Here is a 17072-nt window from a genome sequence, read left to right as displayed (position 1 = left end):
GGACAAGAGAGCCTCTCTCTGTTCTCCCAACAAGGGCCGAAGTGTCTGTGCCTGGCGCTGGCCCGGCCCCAGCACCCAGCTCAGAGCTCCCAGCAGCCGCAGCAGCAGCAAGGGGGCTGTTGATGTCACGTGGGATCCAGCAGAGCTTAAGATGGGACCAGAGACCTCTGTTCCCTCGGGGACATCGCCTCCCCCTGGGGGGTGGGTGGAAGGGGGTGGGCAATAGCTGCAGGAATGCCCTGTTGACGCTTGGGGCTTGTTGGAGTGTGTGCGATTGTGGGGCTCAGGCTGCGTGTGTGTGTGTGCGTGTGCATGCCTGTGTGTGTGTGTGTGTGTACAGGTGTCTTGTGCACAGATGTGCTTGTGTGTCTGGTGTATCAGTGTGTCCCCGCGTGTCGAGGCTTTTGTGTGTGTGTGAGCCTATGTGTAGATGACTGATGTGTTCTGCTTGTGCGTACCAGTGTGACTGTGTATTGAATTCTGTCAGTGTGTCCAGTGTGTCTATGCCTCTGTAACTGTGTTCTCATTGTGTGTAGAGATGGGCTTCTGGATATTTGCAGATGACACTACAGATAAAAGATTAGTATCCAAGATCTACAAAGAACTTCTCAAAATCAATACACGGGAAACAAATAATCAAATAAAAAAATGTGCAGAAGATATGAACACTTTTCCAATGAAGACATACAAATGGCTAACAGACACATGAAAAAATGTTCAAAATCATTAGCCATCAGGGAAAGTCAAATCAAAACCACATTGAGATACCACCTTACGCCAGTTAGAATGGCAAAAATTGACAAGGCAGGGAACAACAAATGTTGGAGAGGATGTGGAGAAAGGGGATCCCTCCTACATTGTTGGTGGGAATGCAAGTTGGTACAGCCACTTTGGAAAACAGTGTGGAGGTCCCTTAAAAAGTTAAAAATTGGGGGCGTCTGGGTGGCGCAGTCGTTAAGCGTCTGCCTTCGGCTCAAGGCGTGATCCCAGCGTTCTAGGATCGAGCCCCACATCAGGCTCCTCTGCTGGGAGCCTGCTTCTTCCTCTCCCACTCCCCCTGCTTGTGTTCCCTCTCTCCCTGGCTGTCTCTCTCTCTGTCAAATAAATAAATAAAAATCTTTAAAAAAAAAAGTTAAAAATTGAGCTACCCTATGATCCAGCCATTGCACTACTGGGTATTTACCCCAAAAATACAGACGTAGTGAAAAGAAGGGCCATATGCACCCCAGTGTTCAAAGCAGCATTGTCCACAATAGCTAAATTGTGGGAGGAGCAGAGATGCCCTTCAACAGATGACTGGATTAAGAAGATGTGGTCCATATATACAACAGAGTATTACTCAGCCGTCAGAAAGAATGATTACACAACATTTGCAGCAACATGGACGGGACTGGAGGAGATTATGCTAAGTGAAATAAGTCAAGCAGAGAAAGACAATTATCTATGGTTTCACTCATTTATGGAACATAAGAACTAGGAAGATCGGTAGGAGAAGAAAGGGAAGAATGAAGGGGGGGTAAACAGAAGGGGGAATGAACCATGAGAGACTGTGGACTCAAACTGAGGGCTTCAGAGGGGAGTGGGTGGGGGATTGGGATAGGCTGGTGATGGGTAGTAAGGAGGGCACGTATTGCATGGAGCACTGGGTGTTATATGCAAATAATGAATCATGGAACATTACATCCAAAACTAGGGATGAACTGTATAGTGACTAACATAACATAATAAAAAATTATTATTAAAAAAAAAGAGATGGGCTTCTGTGTAGTCAGTGTGTCAGTGTGTATCTTTATATATGTTAATGCATTACACGGGTGTGTGTCAGTGTGAGTCTGTGTGTGGGAATCTACATATGTGTCTGCAGACGAGTCTAGGGGTCTATTAATACATGTGTAACCACCTGCGTAGATATAGTTTGTTGTGTGTCTGTTCATCTTGGTGTATATCAGTAAGTGTGTGTGTGTGTGTGTGTGTGTGTGTGTGTGTGTGTGTGTGTGTAGGGGGCTCGTCTATAAGAAGACATGCTCCCTGGGGCCTACCACCAAGGCTTGGTGCAGGCAGACCATCATACAGTTCCAGAGACCTCATCCATGGCAGCTGAGAGCACTTTGCCTTCCAAGAATCTGCAGGTGTTTCAGGCACAGGTGTCTGGCCCAGTCCAGCCAGCCTTGGTCTTTGACTGCTGAGCACATGACCCTTTGGGCCCTTCCTTGCTGGCTGCTCCAGGGCCCTGGCTCATGAAGGCCTGACTGCGTGGTGCAATAATCATGGGGACTCATAGTGTCCCTTCCTCTCCCCAGGAGCTCATGAGGGGTGTTCTGAGGCAATGAAAGAGTTGACAGGGTCCGATACAGCCCCTGCCTTTCTGGAACTTTCTGTGTGGCTACCATATGCCACACTTAGGCCTCTGCGATTCACCACAGTGGAGGGATCTATAGGGCCAGGGCTAAGAAGGTTGGCCGGGGAGGGACTTGAGCCCGGGGAACTCGGGGGTTTTCTCTGGGCTCTGAAGAGCAGGGGACTGAGGGGTGCCAGCAAAGCAAACGCGAGTGAACAATATCAGAGCCTTCTATCTTTCAACAAAATAGAAATGTTGAACCAATACACAGATGGGCAGGACGTCATGTTGACAAAACACCCACAAAACAAGGACATTTCAGTTCAATAACAAGACCCTGATGGGGCTTTTATTCAGCAGCACAGTTTAGAACAGGAGACTAATCGTGACAGTCATCAGAGCTGAAATGCCCCGCTTGGAGTACCCCCCGGCTGTGACGCTCCCTCTCTTGCCTTGATACCCCTCTCCAGGTACAGTTCCCTTTCTTTGGCCCCCCCCTTTCAGTTAAACTCCTTGAAAGAGTTGTCTGGACTCAGTTTCCACTCCTTTTCCTTTTCTCTCTCAAGCCCATTCCAAAGAGGCTTTAAGCCCAGCCCTCCACCAAGATCCTGGGTCCATGCACCCACGTTCCAGAGCCAGTGATGAGTTCCTTGCCCCGGCTCACCTGGCTTGTCTGGAGTCCATGCACCCTGGTCTTCCCACTTGGCTTCCCGAGCTCCCATCTCACCAACTGCTCTTTCTCCACCTCTTTCTGCTAGAGCTGCCTCCTCTTTTGCCACTAAACAGTGGCCTGTCCCAGGGTTCAGTTCTCAGACCTCTCGGCACACTTGCTCCCAAACTCTCTCCTGCACTAAACCTGGGTTTATGCGTCGAACTGTGCCCTTGGCACTAGTTGGGTGCCTGGAAGCACCTCACTTGTAACGTGTCCAAAACAAAAGTCCTGACTCCCATTCCTTCCGCTCCGCCCCAGCCTGCTCCTCCCTCAGCCTTTCACCTACCACCTGCTCAAAAATTCAAGCCAGCAAAACTTGGAATTCCATCTAGAAACATGGCACCTTCACCCACCTCCAGTCCACTGTGAAATCCCATGAGACTCTCCCTTGAGCCCAGAGAGGTGCTTGAATCCACCAGCACCGCTGCAATGTCCCTGCCTGAGCCACTGTCACCTCTTGCCTGGATTACCGCAATGGCTTCCCTACTGTCTCCCGATTTTTAGCTTTACCCTCTACAATGTTTCTCCACCCAAAGCCAGAGGGCCACTTTTAAACTGGAAGTCGGATCACGTGAGCTGGCTGCTCAGAAGCTCCAGGTGCTTCCCATCACACCTCGGATTAAAATCCAAAGTCTACCCTACGAGATTCCGTGTGACCTGGCCCCTGTCGCTGTCTCTACCTTGGTCTCCATGCTCTCCCTCTTGCTACACTCCAGCCTCTCTGGCTTTCTTGCTGTCAGTCAAACACACTGAGTGCCCTCTGGCCTCCTGTCCTTGGCACCTCCTTTCCCCTCTGCCTAGCATGCTCTTCCCCCAGACTTCTGCATGGCTGGCTTCCAGGAACATCACAGAGGTCTCTGCTCAAAAGTCACCTCTCAGAGAGGCCTTTTCTGGGTTATGAGTGGCTGATTTTCCTGGTTCCTCTGGGACCAAGGGTTTCTGGGGATGTGAGACTCTCAGGGCTGAAGCTAGAACAGTCCTGGGCCAAAGCAGGATGGCTGGTCACTGTCCAGACCCGCTCCCGCCCGCTCCCTATCCCACTTTTTCTGCTTTGTGTCTTACTTCATGACACACACCACTCCGACACCTTATCATCAACTCTTATTTTCTTTCTTGAACTACAGCATTGGCTGCATGAGGGCAAAGACTTTTCTTGTTCACTGTTAATCCCCAGCACCTAGATAAGGCCCTGGAATACGATCGGTGCTCAGTACATATTTGACTAATGAATCAGGAATGAGTTGATAAGATCAATGATAGTACATATATAAAATGGAAAATTACCCCATTGAAAAACAATAGATCTGTAAATCGGAACGGGAATATACGTGTGATACGGTATCAAGCAAAAAAAGGGCATTTCAAAATGGTAGGCGTACCAGGGAGACCATTATTATAAGAAAATAGAGACACGCATGCAAGCCTACATTTGTGCATAACCACCAAAAAAAGGATGGATGGTTACAACCCAAGGGGACAGCGGGCTAGGCTCGTTTTTATCTTTGTACCTTTGTGTAAAATGTCTCGAGGTGTTGCTGTTCACGTAATACTTAGGTACTAAGGCCTGAGGAGAACTTTGACGGACGCATTGCCCACCACCACACTCCCATCGCCTTGACTGGGACTCCCACAGTTGAACAGCTCACAGCTCCTATGGCTTCTTTCTCACCTGAACCACTGTCTTCTGATTTTCTGGCCAGAGGCTGGGCATCAATACCTCCTCCTGACTATTCAGACCTGCAGAGACCCCTGTGAACTTCCAGGGTGTGGTCCAAGTCCCTCCATGAGCCCTCAAGCCTGTCCCTCCTCTCAACTGCCCCAGCCTAGACGTGCATGCCTCTTCCCCATCAGGACACGGACCTGCTCACACCTCCCGAGGCCTGCGGATTGCAAGGGCGGGGGGCGGGGGGGCTCATGCAGTTCCCTCTCCTTGGAGCACTGTCCTGACCATTCTGGTCTGCTCGGCCCTTTGCATCTGTCCTCATTTGCCTTCCCCAGAAGCCTTGCCAGAACACCCCCACCCCCTGATCCCATAAACTCTTGTCCCCTTCTCTGTGCCCACTGCTGCTGTAACACCTGTCTTCACCCTACTGTAATTTATTCATTTACATGCCTGCCTGCCTGTGCATACCAATGACATACCAATGACAGTGCAACCAAGTGCCAGCTTGGTTTTATTTTGTTCCCACAGCGCCAGGGGTTAGAAACCACCAGTATCCCTGTTTTAAGGAGGAGGAAACTGAGGCACAGATAGGTGAAGTGGCTTGATCAAGACACTGAGCTAGTAAACGCTGTAACTGGGATTTGAACCCAGACAGTCTGACTCCAAAGGCTGTGGCCTGGAATTGCAGGAAGAAGTTAGGAAAGTAGAAAAAAAGGAATGAAATCGTGGGAAGGAAGCGAGGGTGTGACTGGATTAGTTAGGAGGAAAGGAGATTAGGTGGCCCAGGAGGCAGAGAGGTAGCTGAGAGGGAAGGAGGGAAAGGAGGGGAGAGAAGTTAGAAAGGAATGGAATTAGGGAGGAAGGGAGGAAGGCAGGAACAGTTAGGAAGGAAAAAGGAAGGAAGGGAACTAGGAAAGAGGGTGCTAGGAAGGAAAGGAGGAAATTGGTAGCCAGAAACGAAGCCAGCCAGGCAACCCGTTTGTCAGCTTGGCAGCCCAACAGGCTGGCAGGAGCGGGTCCTGCTCACGCCTCAGCCTCTCACCTGAAAACACTAGGTCCCAGCTCAGGTCCTGGGGAGCAGCCCGGGGCACAGCTCTGCCTTCCTGTCTCTCTGCATGGTCCCTCTGACCCGAAATGCAGCCCTGACGTGCCAGACAACCTTTCCAGTCAGGAGCGACCTGTCACCCACTCGCTTGGCTCCCAAAGTAGCTGGGAGCTGACGACAGGGCTTTCTGGTTACTAATTAACCCTGAATCTGAATCACGACGCCCGGCCATACCCAATGGCTTCTAGACAGCCCTGCCCTGGGGACCCTCTGAACTTTAAAAGAGCTACGCACAATTCAGGTTATGTGACCTTGGGCGGATGACTCCAGCTCCCCCAGCCTTGTGTAGATTGGTGAGGGTGGCGTGTGTCCTGACCCTCACCGGGAGGGTCTCTGAGGTCCCTTCCACCCCTGTCCCATTTCCATTCTCTGAAATGCCTCCCACCCTGGCCCCCCCAGGTCCTCCCCATGCTGACCTCCCGCATGGCCTTCCCTGATTCCACCAGCTGAATCACATCCCCTTTCCCTTAGTGCCTGGAGGGCTGACCACTGAAAGGGCTGGTCTCGCACAGCTCCGCCCTCCAGCCCTTCCTTGAGGGGGACCACCAGCCTCTGAGATTAGCCCTTCCCTGGACCCCCTTCCGGGGATGGGCAGCTCACGCTGTCCCGAGCCAGCTTTGTTGCCGGACACCCCCCCCCACCCCCCCACCCCCCCCGTGCCGAGCCAGAGCCTGCCGACCAGAGCTCACCTGCTCGGGCACCAGCCCGGGAACCATCCTGGGAGGACAACCACGGCTGAGCTGAGCCCCGTGCTCCGCTCTGCCCTTCAGGGACCTGGGGCTCAGGAACCGGGGCTCAGAGCTGCACAGCTCGCCCCAAGGAAGGCTTTCTCCCGGTAGATCCGAAGCTGCCCAGACTGGGTTCCACCTGAGGGCAGGGGCAGGGCCCGGCCCGCTACCCAGTCTGACTGTCCCGCTGCCTCCTCCACTGCCTTTTCAAGAGGATGTCAGCATCTTCTTAAACGTTCCAGGGTGCCCGGGAGAAGCCTGCATGCCCTACTCCCCACCTCCACCAACACACACACACACACACACACACACACACACACACACACACACACGGGCCAACACTGGGCCTCTGCCCGGAGAGGCGCCGCGGCTGGCCTGGCCGCAGTGCACACAGCCGAGCCCTGGGTCCTGCCCCTTTCCCGAGCTGTCCCGAGCTGTCCGGCTGCAGCTCCACCAGGCTCCTCCTCCCCTGCGTTCCCAGAGCCGGTTTTTAAACTCTCCCGTGACGGTGCTGCCTAAACCGTCCTGAAGAAGTGCCCCGCGCAGGAGAATGTGGAGTAAGAAGGGAACGCTTCTCCTCTAACCCGTCTTCAGTCTCATTTCCCGAAGTAACTGCTGTGAACTAAACGCGGACCATCCTTCCAGACCTTTGTCTACAACCTAAACTACATACCTCATTCGATTTTTCCAGAAAAATGGGCCACACTACACATATTTTTCGGCAACTCACTTTTTCTCACACGCGTGTTTCCATATCAACACAGAGAGACTCAGCTTTTTTTTTTTTTTAAACATCTGCATCACGTTGTATAATGTGGAATTAATGTCCCTGTCCCTGTTCCCTCTTTACTGTTCCTTTGCTTTTGGACGTTTAGGCTGCTACCAATTTCACAATAATTCTAACAAGGCCGCAGAGAACCTTGTGGGGCTAATTTCCTGTGGCCTTGCCCTCCTGCTTCTGTCTGATAAACTCCTGCAGGGGGGAGTGCTGGGTTAATTTTGACCTATCTACCAAGTTACTGTAAAAAGTGGTACCGGCTGACAGGGCTATCAGCGGTGCTTAAACTTGCCCTTCCCCTCCACGATGCTGCTGCGGAAAACAGCGAGGCGGCTGCTGTGGTGAGGCCCCCTCCTCCCTGGCCTCCTCCTCCTGCCCCCTCCCCTGCCCCCCTCCCTCCCAGTGCCTTCCTCTCCCTCCTCTCCACTGGCTGGCTGGACTCTTGTCTGGGTGTGAAGGCCAAAGACACATTCTCAGGGATGAGAAGGGGAGCTGGAGCCTGAACCAAGGTGCACCCACCTCCATGAATATTCCCTCCACCTTGACATTCAGCCCACTTTTCTGTGCTTTGTCGGGTCCCCTGCCCACACTCCCACCACTTCCCCCACCTGCACACACCCTCCCTCTCACACCTTTAGGTTCATCCACAGGCAGAGGGAATAAGGGGCGTAGGATCTGTAGGGAAAAATCTATCACCTGCACGAGCTGGACGCAGGACCTCTGGGCCAATGGAGTTCACACATAGGCCAGAGACGGGCCCCCAGGTTTCTTGGGAAATTTTTTTTTTAGAAATGGATGAATGTACAAAAATTTAAAAAATCAAGTAGGACTAGAACGTAGATAATGAAAAAGATCAGTTTCTTTTCCATTTCTCAACGTTTTAAAAGCTGCTTCCTTTGGTATTTACATCCATTTGTCTGATTATCCTGTTATTCCTTTTGGTTTTAAACATTATCAGGTGGATTCCTTTCTACTGTGGAACATGAATCTTCAGATCTCGCCCATCCGAATACACACTTCTGTTTTTCCTAAAGTTAATACTGCCTTCTTTGACGGCTTGAAACTTTGAATACACACACACACACACACACACACACACACACACACACTTCTCTTAAACTCTGGTAGAGCTGAAAATATCCTCTTCATACAATAATACGTCAGTTTTGGTTTGTTTGTTTTGTTTCTCATCCTTCCTGGAGCCTTTCATATTCTTCTGTTCTCACCTGGACAGTTGCTCAGTTGTCAACCTGGCCCTTCCTTTCCCCATCACTCCGCAAGTTCCCTTCATCTCTCTCCTTGTTGGATGTCCTGTTTCTTGGATCCTACATTTTCTTCCTTCCTTCCTTCCTCCCTCCCTCCATCCATCCCTCCCTCTCTCCCTCTCTCTTTTTTCCTAATTTTGAATTGTGGGTAAATCTATTTAACACAATTTGCCATTTCAACCACCTTTTAAAAAAGACTTTATTTATATATTTGAGAGAGCTAGAGAGAGAGAGAGAGAGAGAGCATGAGAGCATGAGCGTGGTAGCTAGGGGTGGGGGGAGAGGGGCAAAGGGAGAGGGAGAAGCAGGCTCCCCACTGAGCAGGGAGCCCCACAAGACTCGATCCCAGGACCCCAGGACCATGACCTGAGCCAAAGGCAGACGCTTAACTGACTGAGCCCCCCCGGCGCCCCCAATTTCAACCATCTTTAACTGAACAATTCAGTGGCGTTGGGTACATTCACAATATTGTACACCTACCATCATTATCTATTTACAAGACCTTTTCATCGCCTCAAAGAGAAATTCTGTAGCCATTAAGCAGTAACCGTCCATTCCCCCTCCTCCCAGCCCCTGGTAACCTCCAATCTACTTTTTGTCTCTAGGGACCTGCCTATTCTGGATATTTCTTGTAAGTGGACTCACGCAGTATTCGTCCTTCTGTGCTTGCCTTATTCCACTTGGCACCACATCTTCAAGGTTCTTCCATGTTGTGTAATCCTTTTTTATGGTTGAATAATATTCAGTTGTAGGGCTAGACCAAGTTTTGTCTACCCACTCATCTATCGACGGACACTTGGGTTCTTTCTGCCTCTTGGCTATTGTGAATAATGCTGCAGTGAACACTGGCAACAAGCATCTGCTTTCAGATCTTTCAGGCGTATACTTAGGAGCGGGATTTCTGAGTAATGTAATTCTAGGTTTAGCTTTTTGAGAAAGCAAACCCCTCCTCAAGCAGCCAACCTGTTTTCCAACCTGTTACATTCCAACCAGTGGTTTCTCCACACCCTTGCCAACAATTGTTGTTTTCCAGTTTTGTGCTGACAGCCATCCCGGGGGGTGCGCAGTGGTAGCTCATGGTGGTTTGGATTGGCATTTCCCTAATGACAAATGCTGTTGAACATCTTTTCATGTGTTTGTTGGCATTTGTACATCTTCTTTGGAGAAAGGTCTAGGCAAGACCTCTGCCCATTTTGGGGGGGGGGGTTGTCTTTGTTTAGTTTTAGGAGTTCTCTCTATATTCTGGATATTGAACTGTTGTCAGATGGATAATTTGCAAGTATTTGCTCCCATTCCATAGGTTGTCTTTTCACTTTCTTGATAAAGTCCTTTGATGCACAGAAATTTTTCATTTCGATGAACTTCAGCTTGTCTTTTTCTTTTGTTGCTTGTGTTTTTGGTGTCACATTTAGACTTCACTGTCAATTCCGAAGTCATAAAGATTTACCTCTAAGTTTTATTCTAAGGGCTTCATGGTTTTAGCTCCTATATTTAGGTCATTGACCCATTTTGAGTTCCATTTTTATATGGTATAAGGTAGGCATCTAACTGCATTTTTTTTCACATGTGGAGATCCAGTTGTCCCAGTACCATTTGATGAAGAGACTGTTCTTTCCCCATTGAGTGAACACTCTTTTCAAAAATCAATTGGCCATAGATGTTTGGGGTTATTTTTGAACTCTCAATTCTCTCCAATAGGTCTCTATGTCTGTCCTTATGCCAGTATTACACCGTTTTGATTACTTTATATTTGCAGTAAGTTTTGAAATCAGAAAATCTGAGTCCTCCAACTTTGTTCTTTTTCGAGATTGTTTTGGCTTTTAGGGTCCTCTTGCTAGTCCATATCGCTATGAGGATTGGCTTTTCCATTCCTACAAAGAAGGTCATTGGCATTTTGATCGGGTTTGAATCTGTAGGTTACTTTGGGTAGTGTTGGCATGTTAACAATCTCAAGTCTTCCTAGACATGCACACAGATGTCTTTCTATTTATTTAGGTCTTCTTTAATTTCTTTCGGCAATGGTGTGTAGCTTTTAGTATATAAGCCTTTCACCTCCTTTAAATTTATTCCTAGGTATTTTATTCCTTTAGATGCTGTTTGTAAGTGGAATTGCTTTCTTGCTTTCCTTTTTGGATTGTTTGTTGCAGGTGTTATAGAAACACAAGTGACTTGATTTTTGTGCGTTAATCTTATACCCTGCATCTTTGCTTAAATTATTGGCTTTAGCAGATTGCTTGTGGATTTTGTTGTATATAAGATCATGTCATCCATTAATAGAAATAGTTTTACTTATTCCATTCCAATTTAGGTGCCCTTTATTTATTTCTCTTTCTAAAAAAATTTTTTTAAAGATTATTTTTTTTTTTTGAGAGAGAGAACACGGTGTGGGAGGGGCAGAGGGAGAGAGAGAGAGGGAGAAAGGCAGACTCTCCGCTGAGCAGGGAGGCTGACCTGGGGCTCCATCCCAGGACCCGGAGACCATGTCCTGAGCTGAAGGCAGACGCTTAACCCACTGAGCCACCCAGGTGCCCCTCATTTCTCTTATCTAATTGCTCTGGTGAGAACTTCCAGTACAATACTGAAAAGCAGTGGTGAAAGTGGGTTTCCGTGTCTTGTTCTAATCCTAGGAAGAAAGTCTTTTATCACTGAGTATGATATTAGCTGGGGTTTTTTTGAAGATGCCTTTTATCATGTTGAGAAAGTTCCCCTCTATTCCCCAGTTTTCTGTTTTTACTGTGAAACGGTGTTGGACTTTCATAAATGCCTTTTCTTCATCAATTGAGATGATCGTATTTTTTCCTCTTTCATTCTAGTAATGTGATGTATTACATAGACTGACTTTCTTATTTTGAACTACCCTTGCATTTTTGGAATCTTCCTCTTTTTTGACTTATTCTCTCATTTAAAAAAATTTTTTTATTTATTTATTTTTGTGAGGGGAAGAGAGAGAGTGAGCATGAACGGGGAGGGGGGAGAGCAGAGGGAGAACCAGACTCCCTGTTAAGCAGGGAGCCTGATGTAGGACTCGCTCAGAGGACCCTGGGATCACGACCTGAGCTGAAGGCAGGTACTTAACCACTTAACCGACTGAGCCACCCAGGCGCCTCTTATTCTCTCATTTTGATGGAGCACATCCTTTAGTGTCTTTCTGAGGAAAGGTTCGCAGGGGATAAAAGTTAAACTTTGTTTGAAAATGTTCTGCCTTCACATTTGGCTGGGTACAGAACTCTAGCGTGGAAATAATTTTCCTTTGGAATGGTGAAGATGTTGCTGAACTCTTTTGCTTCCAACACTGCCATGGAGTTCAATGCTATTGATTCATGTTCCTCTAGATGAGACCTTATTCTCTGGAAGTTTTTAAATCTTCTCTTTGTTCTCATTATTCTGATATTTCACAATAATGTAGCTTAGTGTCATTTCTTTTATATCCATTGTGTTGGGCATTCAGTGTAACCTTTTAGTTTGGAGACTAGTATCTTTCCACTCTGTGAAATTTACTTTTTAAAAAATGTTAAAAAAATATATATATATAGAATTTCTCTGTTCTCTCTTATTGGCATTTGTTAGTTGTATATTGGACCTCCAGCTAGTCCTCTAATTTTATTATTCTTTCCCATTTTTCATTTCCTTGTCTTTTTCTTCTACTTTCCAAGCAATTTCAACTTTATCTTTCAACCCGTGTGTTGAATTATCTCTGCAATCAATTTTAAATTTCTCCAAGTCCTTTCTTGCCTCTCGATGTTTCTTTTCCTTTTATAGCGGCCATGGCCGGTAGAGGAATAGCTTCCACAAGTGGAAGTATCAATTCTTCTACTGTGATGGGTAGGAAAGAAGGAAGGATGGATATGGGTGGGAGGAGACTGGCAGATGAGGCGGCAGGAAGGTGGGTGTACTCCTTCTGATGACTTCCATTTTCTCTGTAATATAGATGATGAACACATATTTGAGACAACAGGGAGGGTAATGGGGCAGGCATTTGAGGAGCATGGAAAGGGAAATCAGAGGTAACCCCTTAAAAAACCCAGCTGCTTCCTGGGCAGCCCTGAGGGTCCACACTGGAGCCGGAGAACATCATTCAACCGTAGCACCAATTGCCTTAGTCAGATAAGCTCCTGGTAAAGGTGTGGAGAAGATGGGCTTGGACAGCTTGGTGGTTGGTATTCTAGCTGTGTAGTCTGGAAGGGCAGCAGGGCAAAGAAATTAAGGATACTGACAAGAAGGGGGTTGATGTGATTGGACAGGGCATTTCTGCCACTTTTCCGTTTGCTCACAGTCTCTGGGAAACTTAACAGAGTCTAACTGTTCAACTTGGCATCTCCTACCTGCAAGTTTGATGTTATTTTATTTTTTTAAGATTTCACTTATTTATCTATCAGAAAGAGAGCAAACGCAAGTGCACACGAGCAGGGGAGTGGCAGGCAGAGGGAAAAGCAAGGAGCCAGATGAGGGACTCGATCCCAGGACCCTGGGATCATGACCTGAGCCAAAGGCAGACGCTTAACCGACTGAGCCACCCAGGCGTCCCAGTTTGATGTTATTTTAAAAACTGGAGGGCTTCATTGAATTTTCTGCCCCATCCATTTATAAACTGTCAAGGATCCAGCCTTTTCCACGCTGTTTTCTGGGGGTTCCTATTGTTTATGTTTCTCAGTGTAGACAAGTATACCCACTTATCTTTATACTTCGTTTCTTATCTTTAAAAATAGAATGAGGACCCCCAACAACAAAGAGAATGCTCTGTTCTCTTCAATAATGGCACTATTGCTATTCGTTTTGTGTTTTCTGGATGTTTTACCATGAAAATAGAAACAGATTCTGACTACATATCATCCAGATGTTCAGTTTATTTATGTTGTTTCAATACACTGACAAAACACCAGTTTGTAAATTTTTCTCCCGTAAGAGTCAAGAGTCACTTTATCTTAAGCCAGAGATTCTCTTAAAGACACATATGCACGTCCATGCGCGTGCGCGCGCCCACACACGAAAAGTACAAAAACAATTCCACCAAAGTGCATGTGAATGAAAGTGCAAACAGGCTTCATTTTCAAACTCTGGGATCATTCTCTCTGCTTCAGAAATTAAACAGAAAGGTCCTCACTGACCTAAGCCAGGGTTGGGTGCAGCTGCCCCGGGCCAAAGTGTAAGCGGTGTCTGCTGCCGAGAGCAGGGCAGTGGCACCAACTCCCTCCCTCCACCTGCACCCCCGTCAACGTGGGAAGATCTCATCTGGGGACAGGATGCGGGTGAAGGGGCAGAAGGGCAGACTGCTTTCCCCATGTCTCTGGTTTCTTTCCAAAGAGTTTGACGTTGGTGCAGGAAGTGCTGAGGTCTCCAAGTTCGGAGGCCTGGGGGCCCTTTTCTCAAGGCCCTTCATGAGTCCGGCCTGCCTTTCCCGTAGGCAAGTGCTAGAACTGTGGCTGGCAGAACTGTGGCTGGCAGAACCGTGTGGCACAGCTGTCCCAGCCCTGCTCCCCGGGAGTGGTGAGGTCCCGCAGCTGTGCGTCCTTGCTTCCCTCTCCTTACACCACAAAGCCAGTCTCTCCTCAAAGAGGAGCGGACCAGGCCAAGGAGCTGGTGAGTTTTGCCACCACCCAAGCGAACCAAGGGAGAGAGGCTCAGGCTGGCTCCTCCTGACTCTTGGCCAAGGGAGCAGCAATGCAACCTCTATAAACCGGAGCCTCAGCCGGAGGCAGGGCCTGCCCACTTTCTTCCCACGAAGGTTGTGCTCAGAGCTGCCTCTAAGGGCCGAATGGGAAGGAACATCAGAAGTCCTATGGGAGTTCAGCGGGGCAGCTGAATGGCTGCCCCCGCAGAGCTGTCTGGGCCCGTGTGAGAGAGGGTCACCTACCGGACTGCGGCAGGAAATCAACAGAGCTTTGGGTGTCCCACTTTTATGGGGAAGATAAAGCTTCATATTTTAACAATAATAGCCCTTGACATTTTCCCAACACTGAGCCTCACAGATGCACCTGTCAAACACTCCTGAGGGTCCCTTGGGGACACACACACACCATGTGACTGAGGAAAGGGGCCTGGCTCCGCACCCTGCAGGCCCCTCGCAGCACCTGGGGCCACGGGAGCCTGGCAGCTGCTCCTCACCTCCTGTGGGGCCAGCTGCTGCCGGGCCCTCTGCCTCTTCCCCACCCTGTCTGGTTTGGCAGTGGCTCAGTGGAGGCTAGGCCCCCACTTGGACAGAAAGGTCAAAGTCCCAGAGCCCCGGGAGGCATCTGGCTGGCAGTGCAAGACGGATGGAGAGTAGTAAGAAAGGCTTACGGGACACAGAGAATTCAAAGATAGAAGAGTTCACCTTCCCAACTCCCAACTTCAAGTGGGTTTTGTAAGACTCCTTAAAAGCAAGACATTTACGGGACAGGTCGAAAGTGATGTTGTGAGGTATGTGTGCTAGTCAGAGCGGCACATTCCCACGGCAGGAGGCCTGGCAGGCGTGGGCAATACCTTGGCTGAGATCCCTGGCTGCAGGGAAGGATGCTATGCCCAGCTTCAGGGACCATGATGCCTGCTGGAGCTGCCCCTCTGGCCAAAGACCCGAGATTGTCTGACATACCCTTGGGCTCCCGGGAAGGGTATATGGGGAACATATGTGGAGCCTTAACCTTTTCTGCGCGGGTAAAACAGGCTCTAACCACCCGCTCTGCTGGAAACAGGGCTTGGCGTGGCCCACTAAAATGCCAGCTGATCCGGAACAGGGCATGCTTAGGAAGGCATCCTGGCTTGGAATCCCCCACTTCTGAGCGAAAGGGAGAAATGCAGCCAGAGACTCCCAGTGGATCCTATGACAACCTGTTTCTGAAGCCCACCCATCTAAGGGGGAAGAGCCCGTGGGGTCTGTGTGGGCTATGTCTGAAGGTCCTGCCCAGGAAACCAGACAGCAGAATGAGTACATATGTTTGTGGCTGGGTCACTTCTTGGTCAGAGCCAAGGAAAGAAAAGCACGGAGAGAGGCCCAAAAGAAATGAGCCTCTGACCAGAGGACTGACGTTCTACCAGACTGTCCTTAACCACTAAGAAAAAGACCCTTTGGTGATCACATAAGTCAGCCGGAGGCAGGGCCCCTCCAATCTACTGCACCGGTAATGTTCCCCCAGCCCAGTCACACCCTCACTGGTGTGCCTGGTGGCGGATGAGCCCCAGGACTCAGGGGCTAGGACTCCCACGTACCTTGTAGGAAGCAGCCCCGGAGAGAAGGAGGACCACCTCTGGTAAGACGTAGAGGGTGGCGGGGGTATGGGTGGGATATGAGGAACTCAAGTCGGAAAGGAAGCATCAGCTGCGGAGGGAGGCCCAGCTTGGGCGGGAGGTGAGCCCAGCCCTGAGCCACTCACTTTAAGGTGTCATCGGCGTTTTTGAACATGACAATGGCGTTATAGATCTTCAAGGCCGGACCAAGCTTGACGCTCATGATCTTCACAATGTCCGCCTGTGTCAGCAAAAGGAAGGCCTCGCCGTCAATCATCTGAGGGGTGGGGGGAGGGAGGTGGAAAGCGGAGAAGGTGGAGAGGACCATGGGAAGGAGTGGCGGAGAGGTGGGGTATGTGTGGGGAGTGGGCAGGGGAGAAAGAGAATCGGAGTCAAGGATGTGTGGGGGGCAGGGAGGAGGACAGAGATGGGAAGAGGAAGGGAAAGGAGAGAGGAGGGAGGGAGAAAGGAAAAAAGGAAGATAGCAATGGGGACAGAGGACAGAGATCTCCGCTGGCTGCCCCACGTTCACACACATACTCTTTCTGCTGCCTGGTCTGATGTCAGTGTGTGTGTGCTTAACGTCTTCCGAGTCCTCACAGACAGCGCCTCAAAACACCTGCTATTGCGCTGCCCCCACAAAGCCCTGGGTCAGTGTCTGTGCTGCTGGCAGGTCAACACGCAGACACTGTGGACACGCGCAGGGGATGCGGTGTGATGTACACAGTGTCACCTACGAGCTATTCTTGTGGGGGCGGTGCTGGGGGGAGAGAGGACGGGAGAGTGATTTAGTCTGAATCTGGGAAGAATTTCCTTAGCACCATCAGGGCCAACCGCCAGACTGGACGGACTGACTACCCACGAGACCATCCGTCCGCTTTGCCCTAATTTCTCACTCATGACACATCCCTCTAATGACTGGTCTGTGTCCCGGCCGGAGAGAATCTTGACGTGTGTGTCTGAATGCATCGGTTCAGCCCGACAAAGGCCACTCCCTGGAGCACGGACCAGATCCTGGGAAAGGTCTTCCTCAGCCCTCACAAAGGTCCTGCTCCCCACTGAGACTCCATCTGATGCTGGCGGTCCACTCTGTGCCCCTGCTGGCCACTGCTTTTGTTTCCCAGACCATGCTGAGCTGAGATACGAAGCAGGTGCTCTGACCAGGGGAAGATGCTGGAGGACAAAACTCTTGCGTGGTTCTGGGGTTGGCTGAACGACTGCACTCAGAGAGCCCTGATTCATGACTAGAGGAGGGAAGGCGTCTAATGGGGGCCACCCGGTTC

At 49.6% G+C, this 17072-nt stretch overlaps 2 protein-coding genes across 7 annotated transcripts in view; both read right to left on the bottom strand.

The window, feature by feature from the left end:
* Positions 1 to 6830, bottom strand: part of SGK2 (serum/glucocorticoid regulated kinase 2) — a 24345-nt gene extending 17515 nt beyond the window's left edge. For 2 of the 5 annotated variants that reach the window (XM_008698092.2, XM_008698093.2), the window contains exon 1: positions 6508 to 6829. In XM_008698092.2, the coding sequence (XP_008696314.1) occupies positions 6508 to 6534 (27 nt within the window). In that variant the 5' untranslated portion in view covers positions 6535 to 6829. Of the gene's footprint in view, positions 1 to 5755; positions 5879 to 6507 lie in introns of those variants that run through there. The other 3 variants (XM_040638330.1, XM_008698091.2, XM_040638329.1) reach the window with 3 other exon arrangements.
* A 6588-nt stretch (positions 6831 to 13418) lies between these two features.
* The window catches only part of L3MBTL1 (L3MBTL histone methyl-lysine binding protein 1), a 28152-nt gene continuing 24498 nt past the window's right edge, over positions 13419 to 17072 (bottom strand). For both annotated transcript variants that reach the window (XM_040638326.1, XM_040638327.1), the window contains one exon: positions 13419 to 16066. In XM_040638326.1, the coding sequence (XP_040494260.1) occupies positions 15932 to 16066 (135 nt within the window). In that variant the 3' untranslated portion in view covers positions 13419 to 15931. The remainder of the gene's footprint in view (positions 16067 to 17072) is intronic.

Source organism: Ursus maritimus, unplaced genomic scaffold (assembly GCF_017311325.1).
Source record: "Ursus maritimus isolate PB19 unplaced genomic scaffold, ASM1731132v1 scaffold_22, whole genome shotgun sequence".
Taxonomy (NCBI): domain Eukaryota; kingdom Metazoa; phylum Chordata; class Mammalia; order Carnivora; family Ursidae; genus Ursus; species Ursus maritimus.
This window is presented reverse-complemented; position numbering and strand designations above follow the sequence as displayed.